Consider the following 17,321-nt stretch of genomic DNA (forward strand, 5'->3'; position numbering starts at 1 on the left):
TTTTGTTTTTGTTTTTGAGTTTGGAGTACTAGTAAATATTTTAACATTTCCTCTTAGGGCACATTTGATAATAGGAATTTCCAGCTGTAGAAGCTGGAAGTTCCACATTATTGTAGCACTTCCGTGCTTGATAACAGGAAGTGCTACAAGATGCTTGCTTTAGGAAGTTTTGGATTCTCAAAAAATGAGAACCTGCAGCTTCCATTCCTCCCCCCCAAAATAACCAAAGAAGTTTGTTTGTCTTGTTTTTTTAGGAAGTTCACCTCTCATTCTTTTATGCTTCCTATGTTCTTTGTCTTTCTCTCTTACTTTCACTAACTCTTTTCTCTCTCTATGCATTCCATTTCTCTCTCTTCATCCTCTCTAGTGAATTATCCTCTCTCTCTCTTTCTCTTTGTCTCTCTCCCTCCCCCCCTTCCCTCCTCTCTTTTCTTATATGTGAAATCATTGAATTTTTGTCATGTTTTGATTTTTATTGAGTTTGATAATGCAATTTGTGGTTTTTTGGAAACTATCAAAATTTGTGCAGCTTAGGAGGATGATGATCATTCTATTCCGGAAGGTTTAGGCATGATATTAAAAAATCATCCTTCTTGTTTTGAACAATAACTTGGTAATTTACCATTACAAATGTGGAGGCCTAACCTATGGCCCAAAGAGGGTTTTATGGTATGCTTGAGAAACAAAATCTTGTTTCTTAGACTGTTACAACCTCTAATTATGTTCAAAATGGTTAATTCTCCTTGGTACTCGGGTTCTAATTACATGAGGAGGTTGGGTTTTGGTGTTGATCTATTTACGTTGTTTGTCATGTCATGTTTTAATAGATCTTAAAAAAAAAAAAAAAGAAATCAGAAAAAGAAAAAAAAGACAATGATTTTATGAAGTGGGATAAATTTACCGTATACAAGTAAAACTAACACAATGAATTTGTTTGAGAAATATTTCTTCGAGATGATCCAAATAGTAGAAATGTATCATCCAAGTTGCATCTAGATGCTATCCAAATCACAAAAACTCATTTTACAGGAAATATTTTTCGCAAATATATTTCACTGGGAATAGGCTCTTCCATGCAATTTTTCTCCAAGCATCCAAAGGGGCCTTTGAGAATTATTGATTATAAACAGTTCCTATAACAACCTTATACTATAGAAGTAAGGCATGCCTCAAAAATCCATCGAAAAAGGTTGTTCCGATACTGAAAACCCCTCCAATTGATTATATCGACCTGAAGATGTACGAAAAAAGAATTTCAAGTCGACATTATCTCGGCTGTCCATTTATAAAATTTTTAAGTGTTTGTAGATCTGCTCGATCTGCGCAATTTTTTTGAGTTTTAAATTTCATAATCAGCTGTGCAATAGATTTTTGGGTCATCGTTGAAATTTTCGACACCAAAATTACATCTTTCGACAAGATTTGGAGGTGTAACTTAGTTGAATTGTTTAAGGGTGACTCCCCATGCAAAGCGTATCCCTGATTGAAAATGAGAAGTGGATTGGGGATAGGGATGTGGTATTGCACTTCCTCCTCTTTGCTGGGAAGCCCATTATACTCATTTCCTAGAGATCCCATGTCACATGATCATAGGACTTCTCAAAATCAACTTCACAAAGCACTTGGATGCACTTCTATTGGGGTTCTTTGCTAGCTTACAGATATAGCAGAAATCTTATAGCCTACAAAGTAATTCTTTTTGAAGGTATCATTATATTCTCTTGACAAAGAACAATTAAGTAACTCCACATGAAATTAGAAACTTTAATCAAATACCCAGGGCATGCAGGGCATGTGATTTAAGGGAACTTTTAAGGTCTAGAAAAGAGTTCTTATTGATGGTCACCACTGCATCCATGTGTTAGTATACAATTATTCCTCAAGTTTGTTTAATGTTATTTCTTGCGTTCAACTTGGATTTATACGTTTGCTTGCAGGTTCCATGCACACATCCTCTTTGATCGGCTTGCTCCTCTTAATCCTGTTGCGCATATCCAAATATGCAATGGATTGTTCAGGTAGTTATGAAATTTGTCTAAGGATTGTTCATTAAACAGTAGTTTTTTCTTATGTTTATACTGGGAACTTTTCCTGCCTAGGATAGTGACCTAAATTTCTGTTGATTACCATGTCTTCTTTTCTTCTATGAAACCTTGTTATTTTTTATAATCATGGTTAACTTGCTACCTTGATTGTGATTACCCTCAACTGTGGGGTCAAACCCATTCCTAATGCCCTTTGTTTTATATATCAGGGCTATTGAGAAGTCGATTTCTTCTACTTATGATATCATTAATCAATCACATCTGCAAATTCTTGGGGGGGCTTCTGGTTCTGCATCAGATGCCATGGAGCTATCAGGGGAACCCCCTTGCCAAAGCACTTCTGTTGTTTTGCCTAAAGAACTTTTTCAGATGCTTGCTTGTGCTGGCCCATATCTTCATCGTAATGTAGTACTACTGCAGAAGGTCAAGTAGGATTTTCTCTTGTGCCATGTTGGTGAAACCATTAGGCTTGTTGACTACATAATTTGAAAGGCTTCATCACAGGCCAAGTTTTAACACAATTTGAAATGGACAGGTCTGTCGAGTATTGAGGAAATACTATCAATCTGCACAGGAACTTGTTGACTACCTTGTTGAAATTATTCCTAGATCTTCTCATGGTGATCATCGTGATCCTCGTCTTCAACTTAAAGAGGCTAGGTCAAGGGTGGAGGAGGCTCTTGGGTCATGCATACTTCCTTCATTGCAGTTAATACCTGCAAATCCTGCTGTTGGACAGGAGATATGGGAATTAATGAGTCTTCTTCCGTATGAGGTTAGCATTATATTCCTTTGGATGATGCCTTTCAGATGGGAAATTCATCTGCTGCAAATAAATTACCTAAGTGCTTTTCTTGGACTTAGGTGCGTTACCGTCTGTATGGAGAGTGGGAAAAAGATGATGAATCACTTCCATTGCTTTTTGCAGCCAGGCAAACTGCAAGGGTATGAAATTTCTGAGAGTATTGATTTGTATTGTTTTATGTTATGGATATGCATACTCTTTCGGTTTTTTTTTTTTGTATGGGGAATTAGTTCAGCTGATTTCACTCGGTCTATCAGCTGGACACCAGAAGAATTTTGAAACGACTTGCTAAGGAAAATCTAAAGCAGCTAGGTCGCATGGTGGCAAAAATAGCTCATGGTAATCCCATGACTGTACTTCGCACAATTGTTCATCAGGTAAGAACATTCATTCCTTTCTATGAAATTTAACTTGTTGCTTCTTACTATTAATAAAATTTATTTTGGAAAAGCTTGTTTGGTTTAAAACTTGACAAACTTTTGTTGGCTGCAATTTTATTATTCTATTTTATTTTATTTTTTTGCTATAGTTTTGTCTTAGCTTCGATATGTCTCCCTGAATTTGGACTATGATTGTGAAATTAGCAGTTTTTTAATGATGGCATTTAGAGAAGTGCCTTTTAGCAATTTAAAAATCTAAAGTCTTCACTAATCTCAAGGGTGATGAATAGTTCTAAATCACTTAAACCCGAAGGTGTTTTATGATGGAATAACTTTTTTGAACACCTCTATTGGAGAAAAATCATCATCATCATCATCATCATCATTTTAGCCTTTTCCCAATTAATTGGGGTCGGCTACATGAATCTTGGTTCTCCATTTTGCTCTATTAAAAGTCATATCCTTAGTGAGGCCATAAGTTACTATATCTTTTCGGACTACTTCCAACCACGTCCTTTTGGCCCTACCCCTTGCCCTTTTCAGTCCTTCCACTTGAACTAACTCGCACCTCGTAACAGGTGTTGTACTATGTTTGCGCCACACATGGCCAGCCCACCTAAGTCTACTCTTTCTCATTTTATCGCCTATTGGTTTCATACTTAAATTCTCTCAAATAGATTCATTTTGAATTTTATTCCTTCTTAGAAAACTTTTAATCTAATCCTTGAAGAATCTCATATGTTTCAATATCTGGGGCTCAACCATCTTTGCATCAAAAAATTTGTCAATCCCTTCTTCTGGGGGTTGAGCAATCAATACTCCATGGTGGTCTTGTGTATTTCTGAGGAGATGAGAGATACGTTTTTCTTTATTTGTACTCCTATTGTTATTCATATGCACAAGTGTTGGCTGTGGGGGTTACGTGGGCAAGTTTTTAATCTTAAGGTTTTCTCTTGTTTTGTGGAACTCTGTCGCTGGTTTGCTAGTTCATAGGCATTTTGTGTACGTAAGTCATGTCTACGTCAATTAATCAATGTCTTCCATGAGTGCCTCAATGATATGCAATTGTAGAACATGTCTTTATTCTGTGACAAGTGCCCCATTCAGTTCATGCAGTTCTTTCGTTCAGGTGTTTGAGGAGACCCATTGAGGACATCCATTTTATGCAGTGTTGAGAACCAGAACCATACACATGGGAACTAGCCAAGTATAGGCGGTTCCCATTATTTTATTTTTTATTTTTTGGTTGGACTTGCACAAGTCTGTGAAACCAGAGTCATGATCAGGACCCTTGTAAGTCCGATCGGAGTCCATGTTTTCTAACACTGGTTTCAAGAATCTAAGCAAGAAATAAGATGATACTATTACTTCAGAGATGATCAATGTTTAATTTGGTATGCTTCCAGGATTATTGGAGACTTCTAATTGTTTCTTTTTTTAAAACATTAGGGCTATAGATAGACCTTACTACTCTTTGGGGTTCTGGAAATTCATTCTCCACTGCCGCCACCTTTTCAAAACCCACATATATTTCCATCCCAAGGCGGGGAATAGAGTTAGGTTCTGGAATGACCTTTGGATAGGTTACCTCCCTCTGATGCTTCGCTTTCCCGACCTCTATCATCTAGCTAGAGATCCTGACGCCCTGGTTGTGGACCTTCTTTCACCAGTAGGGGACCCCCACATGTGGAACCCTTACTTTCGCAGAGAACTTTGAGACGAAGAAATCCCAGCCTTTATGTAACTCTCTTCCATCCTCCACTCTCTCTTTATCCCCCTCAAGGTGAAGACCTGATCCTGTTGTCCCCTACTACTTTGGGAGTCTTCACTGTTTCCTCTTTCTGCCACAAGCTCATCACCCCTATGGCCGAACCCCACACTCGGCAATTGGGTACAGCCCTAGCTTGGAATCCTTTCATCCCACTGAAAACCCAGGTCTTTAATTGGGTTGCCATTTCGGAGAGAACCTTGGCGGTTGACCAACTCCAAAGACAGGGAATGCAAATTCCCAATTGCTGTGCTGTGCATGGCGGACAAAGAAACAAACTCACACCTCATCATCCACTGCAGCACCGCAAGCCAACTGTGGGAACATCTATGCCAACTATTTGGGAGCTTTTGGGTGGCACCCGAGTCAGTGCCTGAGCTCTTCTGCCCAATTCAATACCTACCATGGCTCAAGTCTGAGGTCATACTTTGGAGGGCATCAGTCACTGCAACTTTATGGACAATCTGGAGAGAACGCAACCAAAGAATTTTCCAGGGCCAAATTTCCCTTTGGCAGACCTTGAAAGAAAAAGTCAGGTCCATGGTGATTTTCTGGACCACCAACCACAACCACTTCAAGCTCCTTTCTTCCAGATATCTTCTCAAGTGGCCTTCCATTATTCTTCACAGGCCCAGACCTGTCCCCCGTGCATCCCTATGCAGACCATCGGAAATTGATCAAACCAAACTCAATTTTGACAGGTACTCTTTGGACAACCCGGGCCCAGCAGGCGTCGGGGGTATCTTTAGGAATCATGAAGGCACCACTTTTTTCTCCTATACTTTTCCTATAGGGCTAGCAGACTCCACCACGGCAGGAGCCCGTGCATTTGGAGGGCCTAAAAACCTTCAATCCCTCTTGGAGCACTGTCCTGGTTGTTGAGGGTGACTCTAGAATGTTATCTCCTGGCCACATGAGAGACCACCCCCTCTCCCGTCCCCCCATGGAGACTCACAGCAGTATTTGATGAAATCTTTGACATTTGCAGGCGTAAACAGGTCTTACGGAGACATACTTGGCACGAGGCCAATCAGGTGGCCGACGCTCCGGCTAAGGAGGGCACTTCCCAAGCAATTTTCTAGGGGACACACTGCTATGGTCTTTTTGCTGTAATCTCATGCTTGTGTCACATTTTTTGCTTCAGCCACCTTCTTGGTGGCAGAAGATTGCTTCTCTGTTGCAGGCAGCATTTTTTGTAACTTATACATCCCTTTTACTTAATACAGTACAGTTAACATTTCCAAAATGAAAAATAAAAATAAAAATTAGGGCTATATTTGAGACTCGCGAGATTAACATGAGGGTTCTTTCCCATTATGCTTTCATCTCTATATTGGCAGAGGACCTTATCTTGTTGTGGTGCTTGTGCAATCTAAATTAGTGCTATATTTAAGGCTCCTGATTAATATTAGGTTTATTTCCCATTATGCTTTCATATCAATGTGGGCAGAGGACTGTATCTTGTTGTGGTGGTGCTTCTATAATATTTGATTTTCTGTTTAAGAAATTTTTTTGTACTGATCTTATGACTTTTGGCTTTGCAGATTGAGGCATACCGGGATATGATTGCACCTGTTGTCGATGCCTTCAAGTATTTGACACAGGTGAGAGTTTTCTCCTAACTACAAGAATTGCTTCTTTTTTAGTATGCTTTGGCATGTTCTTTGGAGGATTTGCTTCTAGGTTTTGGATTTGGAGATAGTAGCCTATGGAGATGCACTTAGCTGTGAATGCAAGTAAATAATGATGCTTGATCTTTTCGTAGTGTATATTCTTGAGGTTCCATCAGAGATTCGTCTCCATGATCTGTTGTGATCTGTAATGCATTCGGAGCTGTTAGAGAATGCCGAGTGACTAGAACTATGCTACTTTGAATTCACTTTAAGGTTGTGGTTTGGCACTTATGAGTGAGGTTCTTGAGTTGATTTGGAGTCGAGGACTCTGAAAATTCCATAAATTCCCAACGATTTGAAGGATTTTCAGGCATGCTTGATGTTTGGTTCTACATGATATTGTCATCTTATACACAAGGTGATACACTTGACCATATTTTTTTTTTTTGAGAAGAAGGTTAACTGCATTAAAATAAACATATTACAATTATTCTAAATCTAAAGAAGGCGGTCCCACAGATTGGGTACTTAGACAACATTAGATAGAGATATAAAAAGAGAAGAAGAGAAGAAAATAAGAACGACCTAAAGAGGGAGCATGGGCTGAGCCCATCAAATGTGTAAGAGATGATATTAGGAGAAGGGGAGAAAAGAAGAGGAGGAAAAAAGTAAAAGAAAAACTTAAAGGAGGGGGTTGCTTCCACTCTGGAAGCTCGATCCCGCGCTTTGAGATACAGGATCTCGATTCCGGGCAATTTCTTGATATTTGGGATCTCAATTCGGGAAATTGGGGAACTCAGTCCCATCAAATGGGATCCATATCCCTTTGCCAAAGATAATGGTTCCAGGAGTAAGTGGAACTGCGATTCTACCTGCTTGGAATCACGTAGCCTTTTTGGGAGCGAGTTTCACCGACACATTTTTTTGGTTCTTATACAATCGAGTGTGGACCTCCAAATTTTTATGACCTAGAAACGTTTTGAACTCCATGATTTCCTACATATTTAACAATTCGCAACTTTACACATCTTGTGAATCGTGATTTATGTCTAGTTTTAAAGAAAGTCACAAGAAAGGCGACAAAATAGAGGACAAGGAGAGAAGCAAGAAGATGGAAGGAGATACAAAACTTAGTCACGTTATGGTTCAATTGAAGAATGCCAATATGCTCAACTTCCTTGGAGGTAGTTCACTAGGTCTTGTCTACCTCCTAAAAGGCTTATATCGCTTGAGTGTTTGTCAACCAAATCAAGCCACTCATAAGATTGCCTTATGGGTGATGGAATAACATGTATTTGTGGAAATGTGAGGTCTCTCTCATCGTTATCGGGATCTCCTCCCTTGCTTGGCGATCCATTGCAGAACCTCGATTCTCTTGACCCCGGAGCGGATCTCGTCTGAAACTCAATTTAGTGTTTTCGGGATCTCTCTCCATCTTATATGGGAACAAGTTCCTTAACAATTTTCGCGTTCTTGAACATCACAGGATCTAGTTCCCTAGTCTTATGGTTTGCACTTCAGAGTGCATTGGGATCTAGATTCCAAACAAACGGAACACAAGCATCACCATTTATGGCATTATCCCACCAATATGGGATCGCTTTAAAGTTCCTTATTTATTTCATAGAAGGACTAAGCCTACATGCTATTGGTTATCAACACCGAGAGCTACATTTTAAAGCCACAGATAGTCACATATCCTCATTACCTACACGAGGAACTCGTGTTCTAAGAAAATGGAGCTCGCTCCTATAAAAGTTATTCCTCGCTCCATAATATTTTTTATCACTTTTAGTGATATGCTCCCTAAGTTAAGAAACTAAAAAAAATGCCCTTGGAAACTTCGCTTCTTACGTATAGGATCTCACACCTTTATATAATAATTCTCAATCCTATGTAATAAAGGAGCTCGATCCCGACCTTTGAGGTTGTATGGGCATCGATCCCTAACATAGGGATCTTCAGTATAGCTTCGATCTGCCGATCCCACCCCCGATCTTGGAACCATTCTCGATCCCGTACCCCTACTCAACAACTATGGTCTCTCTCATGTATATGTCTTTGAACGCTTAACAATCTTTGATATAGGAGAGTTATTGGGAATTATTTATGGCAATGTCTTTCCTCTTTCTTACTTTGCAAAGGAGAACTTAACTATTGCGGCATTTCTTTTTTGGAAACAATCTATCACAACATTCTTATATTAATCATCAATTGATATTTGAGGGGAGTCACTCAATCTAAGTGATTGGTGTAAAAAATGAGGACATGTGTGCTGGAGGCAGACCAGTGTAGGTAGGTGTGCAATTTTTGTAATGGACCCTCATGATTAGTTTTTTATATTGATGACTAGTTTTATCACCCTCCATTACCATTTGTTAACATGGGATCGAGAACTTAGGTATTACATCACCATATTGGATTTCAGTTATTGCTATGTGTAAGATCATACTCTAATGACAACAAAATGTTAAAGAGAATTTCAGTGACATGAATTTTGGTTAAATTGATATTAGGTTTGTTGAAAGGTGGACTGACCGGGCAAGTCAATACCAATTAGAATTTTCTATCTTTTTCTTATTATATTGCTACCCGAGTCACTTACAAAGTGTTCAAATACGATATAAATCAAATAAGATTGCCAAGAACTCTCACTTGCTTGCTATTAAAACAAAAATACTGGTCTAGAAATGAAAGATGCAATGGACTAAAGAGAGTATAAACCTAGAGAATACCTTATACCATGCCTCAAGTTGCCCCCAGGGACTTCGTACACCCCACACCGGGTGTCCTCCACCAATGGCACACGGGATCTTGGTCCAAGATCTCATCTCACAACTTGGGAAGCCTAGGCAAAACCACTAGAGAGCATAACATGCGATATCCCTTGACCAAGGCTCAACACATTTGCATAAGGTCAAGTCCTAGCGCTAGGGTATGTGGCTTGGGTGTGCCACCCCATAGGGTTAGGTTTCTGTCACACCCCGAGAATTTACAATACTGATATTCCTGAGATGTGACAGTCAAAACATATATACATTTCTTGATCGGACAAATTTGCAGTGGCGAATTCTTACAAGGTAACAAAAGATAGTTTAAGCACAACTACAATCTCTTTCAGAGTTGATCTTGACGAGCACTCAAAATGAAAACGCAGTTATCCTGAAAAAAATGTTTACCATAATTTGATGAGTTTGGCTACTCAGTAAGTGATTATCATAATCCTAAAAATAATCATGGTTGAAAGTTATCAATATTTCAAAAAGGAGATCTATTAACAGAAATGCATTAACAGTTTCACTTTCAAAAAATGCATAATTAAGTATAATTCGAATAATAGAAATGCATATAACATTTTAACTGCAGTGAATAATTCAAAGGATTTCACAAATTACCCTACTGACATCCCAAGTAGGTCACCTATATACCCCATCAGCGTTCTGATGGGTCCATTTAATCCCTATCGACGTCTCGGATAGGTCCACTTATACCTCACCGGCGTACCGGATGAGTCCACTTAATCCCTACCGGCGTCCTAGATAGATCCACTTATACCTCACCGACGAACCGGATGAGTCCACTTGCATACTTAAAGTATTTCTAAATCTTTTTAAACATTCGAAAGCAACAATATCCTGTACTCAACATATTACTGAAGTTATTAATATGAATTTCACTGAAACCATTAATAACAATCACTTTCAATAACATTTCTAAAATAACTAGTCAAATATTTTGGGCTCAAATGAAGAAAGGTAGCAGTTCGTAAAGGCATTCTAACATAATTGCCAATTTAATATGTACAGAAAAACTCTTATAGAAATTCAACAATACAGAATTATCACAATTTATAGGATGTCAGTTTGCAAATGAACATTTCACAGATAATGCTATAATCAAATGCAAAAATATCAGTTTTCAAATAATAAGGCAGTCATTTGCACATGAATTTTACAATGTCTAAATATTCAAAAACAGTAGAAAGAAATGTCACAATTTTACTAAAAGCAGAAATATCACATTTATTTCTAATAATTTTACAGTATCTAAAATTTTCTAACAATAGACAAGAAAAATAAATAAATTTATTTTTCTAAGAATTTACAGCATTTAATATTTCTAATATAGATAAAATATCACGATTTTATTAAAAAGATTATTTTTCAAAATAATGAGGTCTCTTGCGCATAAAATTTATCGCGCCTAAAATTCATGATAATAAGCAAAAGTTATTATTTCATTTCATTTTTAAAAAGACTTTTCAAGATAATGAAGTCACTAACTTTAACTCCAAAATTGGGGGAGCATCATTTCTATCCCACACAAAACATCGGTACTTTCTTCAGAGACTCGATGTGAATGAAGAATCTTTTCCAAGGAAAGAAAGCATATAAAATCAACTTAACTGGGATTGTGATTTACAGGAGCAAATGAAAGTAGTGTATGCAAAAGTTACCTTGCATACCAAATCGACAACCTCCTCCTTTTTCACATCCCCAATCTTCTTTTAAAGGAAGCACATATTTATCATTACTTAAGCATAAACAGTAACCATGCTAGAGAGAGAGAGAGAGAGAGAGAGAGAGAGAGTACAAAAGTTCAACCCACTCTTTGCATACAATTGTGAACTTGAGAATGGATTTAAGATGCTACAATGCAAGGATTCTAATCATCAAATTCTTAGGGAGAGAGAGAGAGAGAGTACAGAAGTTCAACCCACTCTTTGCATACAATTGTGAACTTGAGTATGGATTTAAGATGCTGCAATGCAAGGACGCTAATCATCAAATTCTTAGAGGGGGGGAGAGAGAGAGAGAGAGAGAGAGAGAGAGAGAGAGAGAGAGAGAGAGATTGTCGAATAAAGTGGAAACACCTGAGATGCAAGGTGTTGTACAAGGAGTGTTAACATAACGTTTTAAGGTGGTGGACCTAAGGTCCACCCAAATAAAATTGAACCCTCAAGTATATTAACAATAATATCGTTTAGTTATTGTTAATATAAAAGCAACAATATCTTAACGGTATAAAATTATTATTATTATTATTATTATTATCGTTACTAATATATAATTATTATTTTATTTATTTATTTTGTATTTATTTATGTTAACACCATTAATATTATTTTTATTATTTTATTTTATTTTCCAAAAGTTTTAGGTCGTCACAATTTTTTTCCTAAACCCTAAATTTTAGAGAGAAGAAGAGAAGTTTTGAGAGGGGTGTGGCACCCCTTTGTGGCTGAGAGAGAGAGAGAGAGAGAGAGAGAGAGAGAGAGAGAGAGAGAGAGAGAGAGATGTGTAGAGAATGAACCCCCCAAAGCTAGTTTATATAGAATAAGGCTAGGGTTTCTAGGGTTAGGGTTTTGCCATCATTATGAAATTTAATCTTGACCTTTGATCTTGGAGACCTGGGGGGTGAAGAGATCTCATCCATTCATTCCTTAGATCTACCATCTTGATTAAAGGAATGAGGTGGAACCATTATCCTTTGGTTTCCATAACTCCATTCCCATCAAATATTGTGTAGAGAAAGTAATAAATCTATTCTAATTATTTTCTTACTCTTTCTCTTTTAAAAGCAATCAAAATCGCTACACAAAACACTTTCCTAAAAACTCAAAACCACCCATGGCTTAATTGCCATAATAGAAAATAGGAAAGTTTGGAGGAGGTGGGGTGCACCACCCATGGGTGGGCCCCACGCCCCAAATATTGGTGGGCCCAATGAGCCCCAATGGGCCCCTAATAATTAAAATTCCATTTTCAACTAATAGTTTTATAGAGTCTCTAAATAATTTATTTTGCTCTTTGATTAAAATAAATCCAGAAAATTGATTTTTTATTTAAAAATTATTTTTTAATAAAATAAAATATCTAGAGAGGTCTAAAAATTCATTTTAATTTTCTGACAATTAATTAAATGTATTTAAACATATCCAAGTAAATTCGATGAGAATTGGATCTATAGAGTTAGGATTACGACAAATATACTGACTCCATCCTCTCTAGAGACCATATCTCACTGTATCTTCTCAAACTGACCTAATAGATCCCATTACCTACATCCTCTTACAAGGGTTCATGATTGGACTTTCAAAGTCAACCAGTAAAGTGCATGAGATACAATTCTAGACCATGGATTACAGGTCCCTCATGATGACAAGTCCAATCTCCATTTTAACAGTATGCTCCATGGGTCCTTCCAACATAGTCTAGTATTGTAGGGAGTCTTCTCTTCTACACATGTACATGTCACATACCCTTATCCATAAAGAGCTGCTTCTCGAATGGCTATCTAGTGTACATGCTGTGTGATGGTAATGATGAGGATTACCCTTATCCATAAAGAGCTGCTTCCTCTCAGGCCATCCATCACACATAGGGGTCAAGTCCATGTCCCCTGGCCAACAGTCTTAGGCGCAACTCTGACCTCATCAAGGGATTGCCCTTATCGGTTGTGTTCACATGTGCCCAGGACTACAGGTTTTTGGACTTCACATTGAGCTATAGCCAATCAAGGCCTAGGTGTGTCTAGGCATTAAAAATGCCTCACAGTCCAAAGTGGATCACACTCCCACTAGAGCAAGCATTTCACTATATGTTTTTTTTTAGTACATGCTCTCCTAAGGCCTTTAAATGGCCAAATAACCCCAACATTTGTGAATTTGAAAACTTAAAAATATTTTTCAATGGAATTCACTCTCAAGTTACAATATAGTTGATAAGTGAACTTGGGGAGCTTTGATCCTTATCATATGGGGAAAGCGATCCCATTTAGTTAAGAATTCGCTCCTGTGAAGATGTGGAATGCGCGCCCTAAAAGTCAGGGATATGGACCTCGTTGCCCCAAGCACAGATCTCCGAGCCTACCTCGCTCCGCGCTCCCAAACCAGGACCTCTTGTCGCTCTCGTTCCCGGTAACTATGCACCTGACCCCAAACCTTCTTTTGTTTTGAATATGCACATGAACTGCACTCCCGTTCCCGGTAACTATGCACTTGACCCCAAACCTTTAAAGAGATCTGATTGGTAACTGAGTACTACTACTACTAAACAATCAAAGTAAAGTGCACCTTTAAATAGTGTTGAGAAATGTGGTTTCAATACTGAAAATCTTTGTGAGAGCCTTAAAATATATTTAATTTTTAATTATAAAATTTAAAAGCTTCAAAAACAGTGTAAATCGAGCAGATCTATGAAAACTTGAGAATCTTGAAAATTGATGGTCCAAAAATGCGTTACAAGATGCACTATTTTCAAAACTTGAAATCCAATTTTTTCTCATGTCAATGCATCTTGATATCCAAATGATCAATTTGAGGATATTTGGGCATCAAAACAACCTCTTCTAGTAATTCATCAATTTAAGGTTAACATCTTCAAAAAAAAAAAAAAAAAAACCTCTTCTAGTAAATTTTTTGAGGTGGGCTCTAATTTGATTGTTTAGAGCCTCGGCTCTATATAAACTTTTTTGCTATTTTTATAGTCCACTATTTTTTTTTCCAACCCAAACATGAGTGATGATGTAGGCCGCTGATATTGTTTTCTTGGAATAGCCCTCCCACTGTGAGTGGATTTCTAAAACTTGGGCGAATTGACCTCGTATATAATTCAATTTCTAAGCTTAAGGTTTCATAATAAGACATATATACCACTTTACAGCTCCTAATGCAGGAATTTATCTGCGACAATGGATTTTCATAACTAATCCACCTTTGGCTTTGAGTTTTCTTAATGGGTTGTATCTATGACCTGCCAAATTCACTTTTACCTTTTTGGGAAAGATCTGCAAGTTCCAATTTAATTGGTGTTGGATGGGTCTGCAAGGACCAAGTAAACACTCTGGATAGCCTTATACTCTTAGAAAACCCAATGTGCTGGCTGTTGCATCTAGTCAGCATGGTCCCTTATTGCACCACCTTAGCCTGCCAGGTTTCTCGGGCGTTTGATCAAGACTTTTGTTGCTATATAGCAAGTTATTAATTGAATGTCCAATGTGAATGGGTCAAGGTACTAATGCCATTGAGAATTCTGAAGGATTTTCTCAAGAATGTCAGCCTCTGGCCATGTTCTTTGTTGCATCCTTTGGGAGCATCATGTGATGGCTAACTCTTTGGCAGAGGAGAGGTCAATGCAGAATTGACCTTTGGGGAATTCATGATCTCATCCCACTCCCTATCAGTATCTTTGATGTTGTTATTTTGTATCATTATGTAGTTGTTCTCTCTTACCTTGAAGGAAATGCTTTATGGTTGCTCAGGCACACTTCTATTATGCTGGTATCCATTTTTTTTATTTATTAATTTGGTTTTGGAATGTAATCTTGGTATTGTGACATTGTAATTGGTTTTTTTTTTCCAACATCTTCTTTCGTTTTGAATGTGCACATAATTTTTGTTCTTGTTGCAGCTTGAATATGATATATTGGAATACGTTGTTATTGAACGTTTGGCCCAAGGAGGACGTGAGAAACTGAAAGATGATGGACTAAATCTGTCAGATTGGCTCCAATCACTTGCATCTTTCTGGGGAAGTTTGTATGTATTTGCTGACCTTTTATTTGGTTTTCTGAGCAAGTTTCTTGATCATTATGCCATGTAGTTATTAGTATTTTTTAGTACATTGGTTTGTAACGTTTGGTTGTAGCCTAATGTTGCATACATTGTTTTGCCACTTAGCATACATGTTTTACCTACATCTTTGACCTATTAATTATAGCATTTGATTTTTCCCATCCTTTAAAATTCCATCATCGGGATCTTTTACTTCATGTGAGTATTAGTGCTGTAGGTTATCCCATCTTAAAATCTATGTGCTGGTTATCCCATCTTAAAATCGATGTGCTGTTTACTACGTCATTATACCTATATATAGCTATGATACTTGAATTCTAGTTTTATGTACACAAATACTTCTATGTGGTGCATACTCATTCACTGTATCTACTAAGTTTCAAGAGTAGGAACATCACTTTAGTGGGGAGTTTTGACTTCTGAAGGTGCCATGACCCTTATTAAATGGGTTACATAAAAAGAATCCCCATCCATCACTCAATATCTCAGATTATTGGAGCAACATTTTCACTTTACTGATTGTGGCATTTGCATCTGGATTTTTTTTTTCTTTTAAATAGTTATGATCTCCGTCAACATCTATAATCTGCCCTACTTTTCCCTGGTTCCAATTGCTTCTGTTTCTAAAACTTTACATATTATTGTCGTGGACTTCTCCTGTGGCAATAATTATGGTCTTCATAGTCCCTGAGCCACATTATTGTCTTTCTTCTTTAGGTTTCTTGATCTGTAATTTGTTGAGTGCCTAACAGTTTTATCATTTGAGGGATGTACCCAACTAAGCCTGTTGATTCTTGTGTCTACTTTACAAAGGCATCAGACGTCTGTGAATTGGATGAGCATTAGATCAAAGGCCAGCTTTATTGTTGAACATTGAGACATAAAGCTTAGTCGCATAACCCTTAATATAATATTAGATTGATATTCTAAATCTTAGTGAGTTTGACTCAAACTTGCTCATATCCCTCGAACTTGGCAGGTTGCCGGGTCCTGTTAGAAAACTTTGGGAACCGGCTGGTCTCATAGGTTCCCATGGTTACGGCATTATTTCTTTCCTAGACTCAGCCAAGTCTTTTTGACACTTGGCCTAGTCAGACTAGTGGACTCAGGCCTGAGCCCTGTGCTCCATTCCTGACTCCAAGTTTTTTATCACTGCTTTAGATTAAACTTTAGCATTAATACACATTTATTGTATGCAACTTATAAGTAGTAGAGAAATTTTCTTGTTCGGGAATACAACGAGATATCACTTTTCAACTGTTAGGGTATCTAAGAGGGAGACAATCATGCACCTATCATGTTTTGTCATGGACCTAGGCTTTTGATGAGATGATGGGGAGTCATTGTTTTCAGGTAATTTTATAGGCACTGGGAGAGGGTCATGGTATTGGTACTGGGCTAGGTTCTGAAAAGTTATTTTTTGAGAATATAGCAGCAGCTTCTTTTTTATTACATTAATAAGTAAAAATAAATGCCGTAGTTGGGGAATGTGAGGAGATATCACTTCTCAACTGTGAGGGTGACTAAGAGGGAGACAAGTGTGCACCTATCATGTCTTGTTATGGATGTAGGTTTTGATGAGATGATGGGGAAGCACAGTTTCCAGGTATTGTTGCAGGTACTGCAAGGGGGACATGGTACTGGTACTGCTATGCTAGGGTCTGAAAAGTTCCTTGTTCATTTTTATAGTAGCGGCTACAGTTAGATGATACATGTTTTTATGTAATTAATACTTATGTTTAGGTACACTCTTAGAACAAGCATGCAAGATTTAGTGGTTCTCGATGGCCAAGTGCATATACATAATCATCCTCATCAACATTCAAGCCTTATCCCAACTATTTCGGATCGGCTACACGAATCATATTCCACCATTCTACTCTAACAAGGCCATACCCTCAGTTAGGCCATGAGTCACCATGTCTGTTCTCACTACTTCCATTCTACTCCTTTGGGCTCTATCCTTGCCCTTTAAGAGTCTTCCACTTGAACCAAATTGCCTCTCCTAACTGGTGTGTTCTAGGTCGACATTGTGCATGGCTAGACCACTTACGTCTACTTTTCCTCTGATCACCTATTGGAGCCACCCCTAAGTTCCCTTGGATGTAATTATTTCAAATTGTATCTTTTTTTGT

At 37.9% G+C, this 17,321-nt stretch overlaps 1 protein-coding gene across 11 annotated transcripts in view; it reads left to right on the plus strand.

The window, feature by feature from the left end:
• Nucleotides 1-17,321, plus strand: part of THO2 — an 87,082-nt gene that overhangs the window by 42,826 nt on the left and 26,935 nt on the right. For all 11 annotated transcript variants that reach the window (XM_088864596.1, XM_088864597.1, XM_020662350.2 and 8 more), the window contains 7 exons: nt 1,938-2,018; nt 2,255-2,468; nt 2,581-2,820; nt 2,910-2,990; nt 3,108-3,227; nt 6,543-6,602; nt 15,023-15,150. In XM_088864596.1, coding sequence (XP_088720722.1) covers nt 1,938-2,018; nt 2,255-2,468; nt 2,581-2,820; nt 2,910-2,990; nt 3,108-3,227; nt 6,543-6,602; nt 15,023-15,150 — 924 coding nt within the window. The remainder of the gene's footprint in view (nt 1-1,937; nt 2,019-2,254; nt 2,469-2,580; nt 2,821-2,909; nt 2,991-3,107; nt 3,228-6,542; nt 6,603-15,022; nt 15,151-17,321) is intronic.

This window comes from Amborella trichopoda, chromosome 4 (assembly GCF_054954075.1).
Source record: "Amborella trichopoda isolate Santa Cruz 75 chromosome 4, AtrichopodaSantaCruz75HAP2 v2.0, whole genome shotgun sequence".
Lineage (NCBI taxonomy): Eukaryota > Viridiplantae > Streptophyta > Magnoliopsida > Amborellales > Amborellaceae > Amborella > Amborella trichopoda.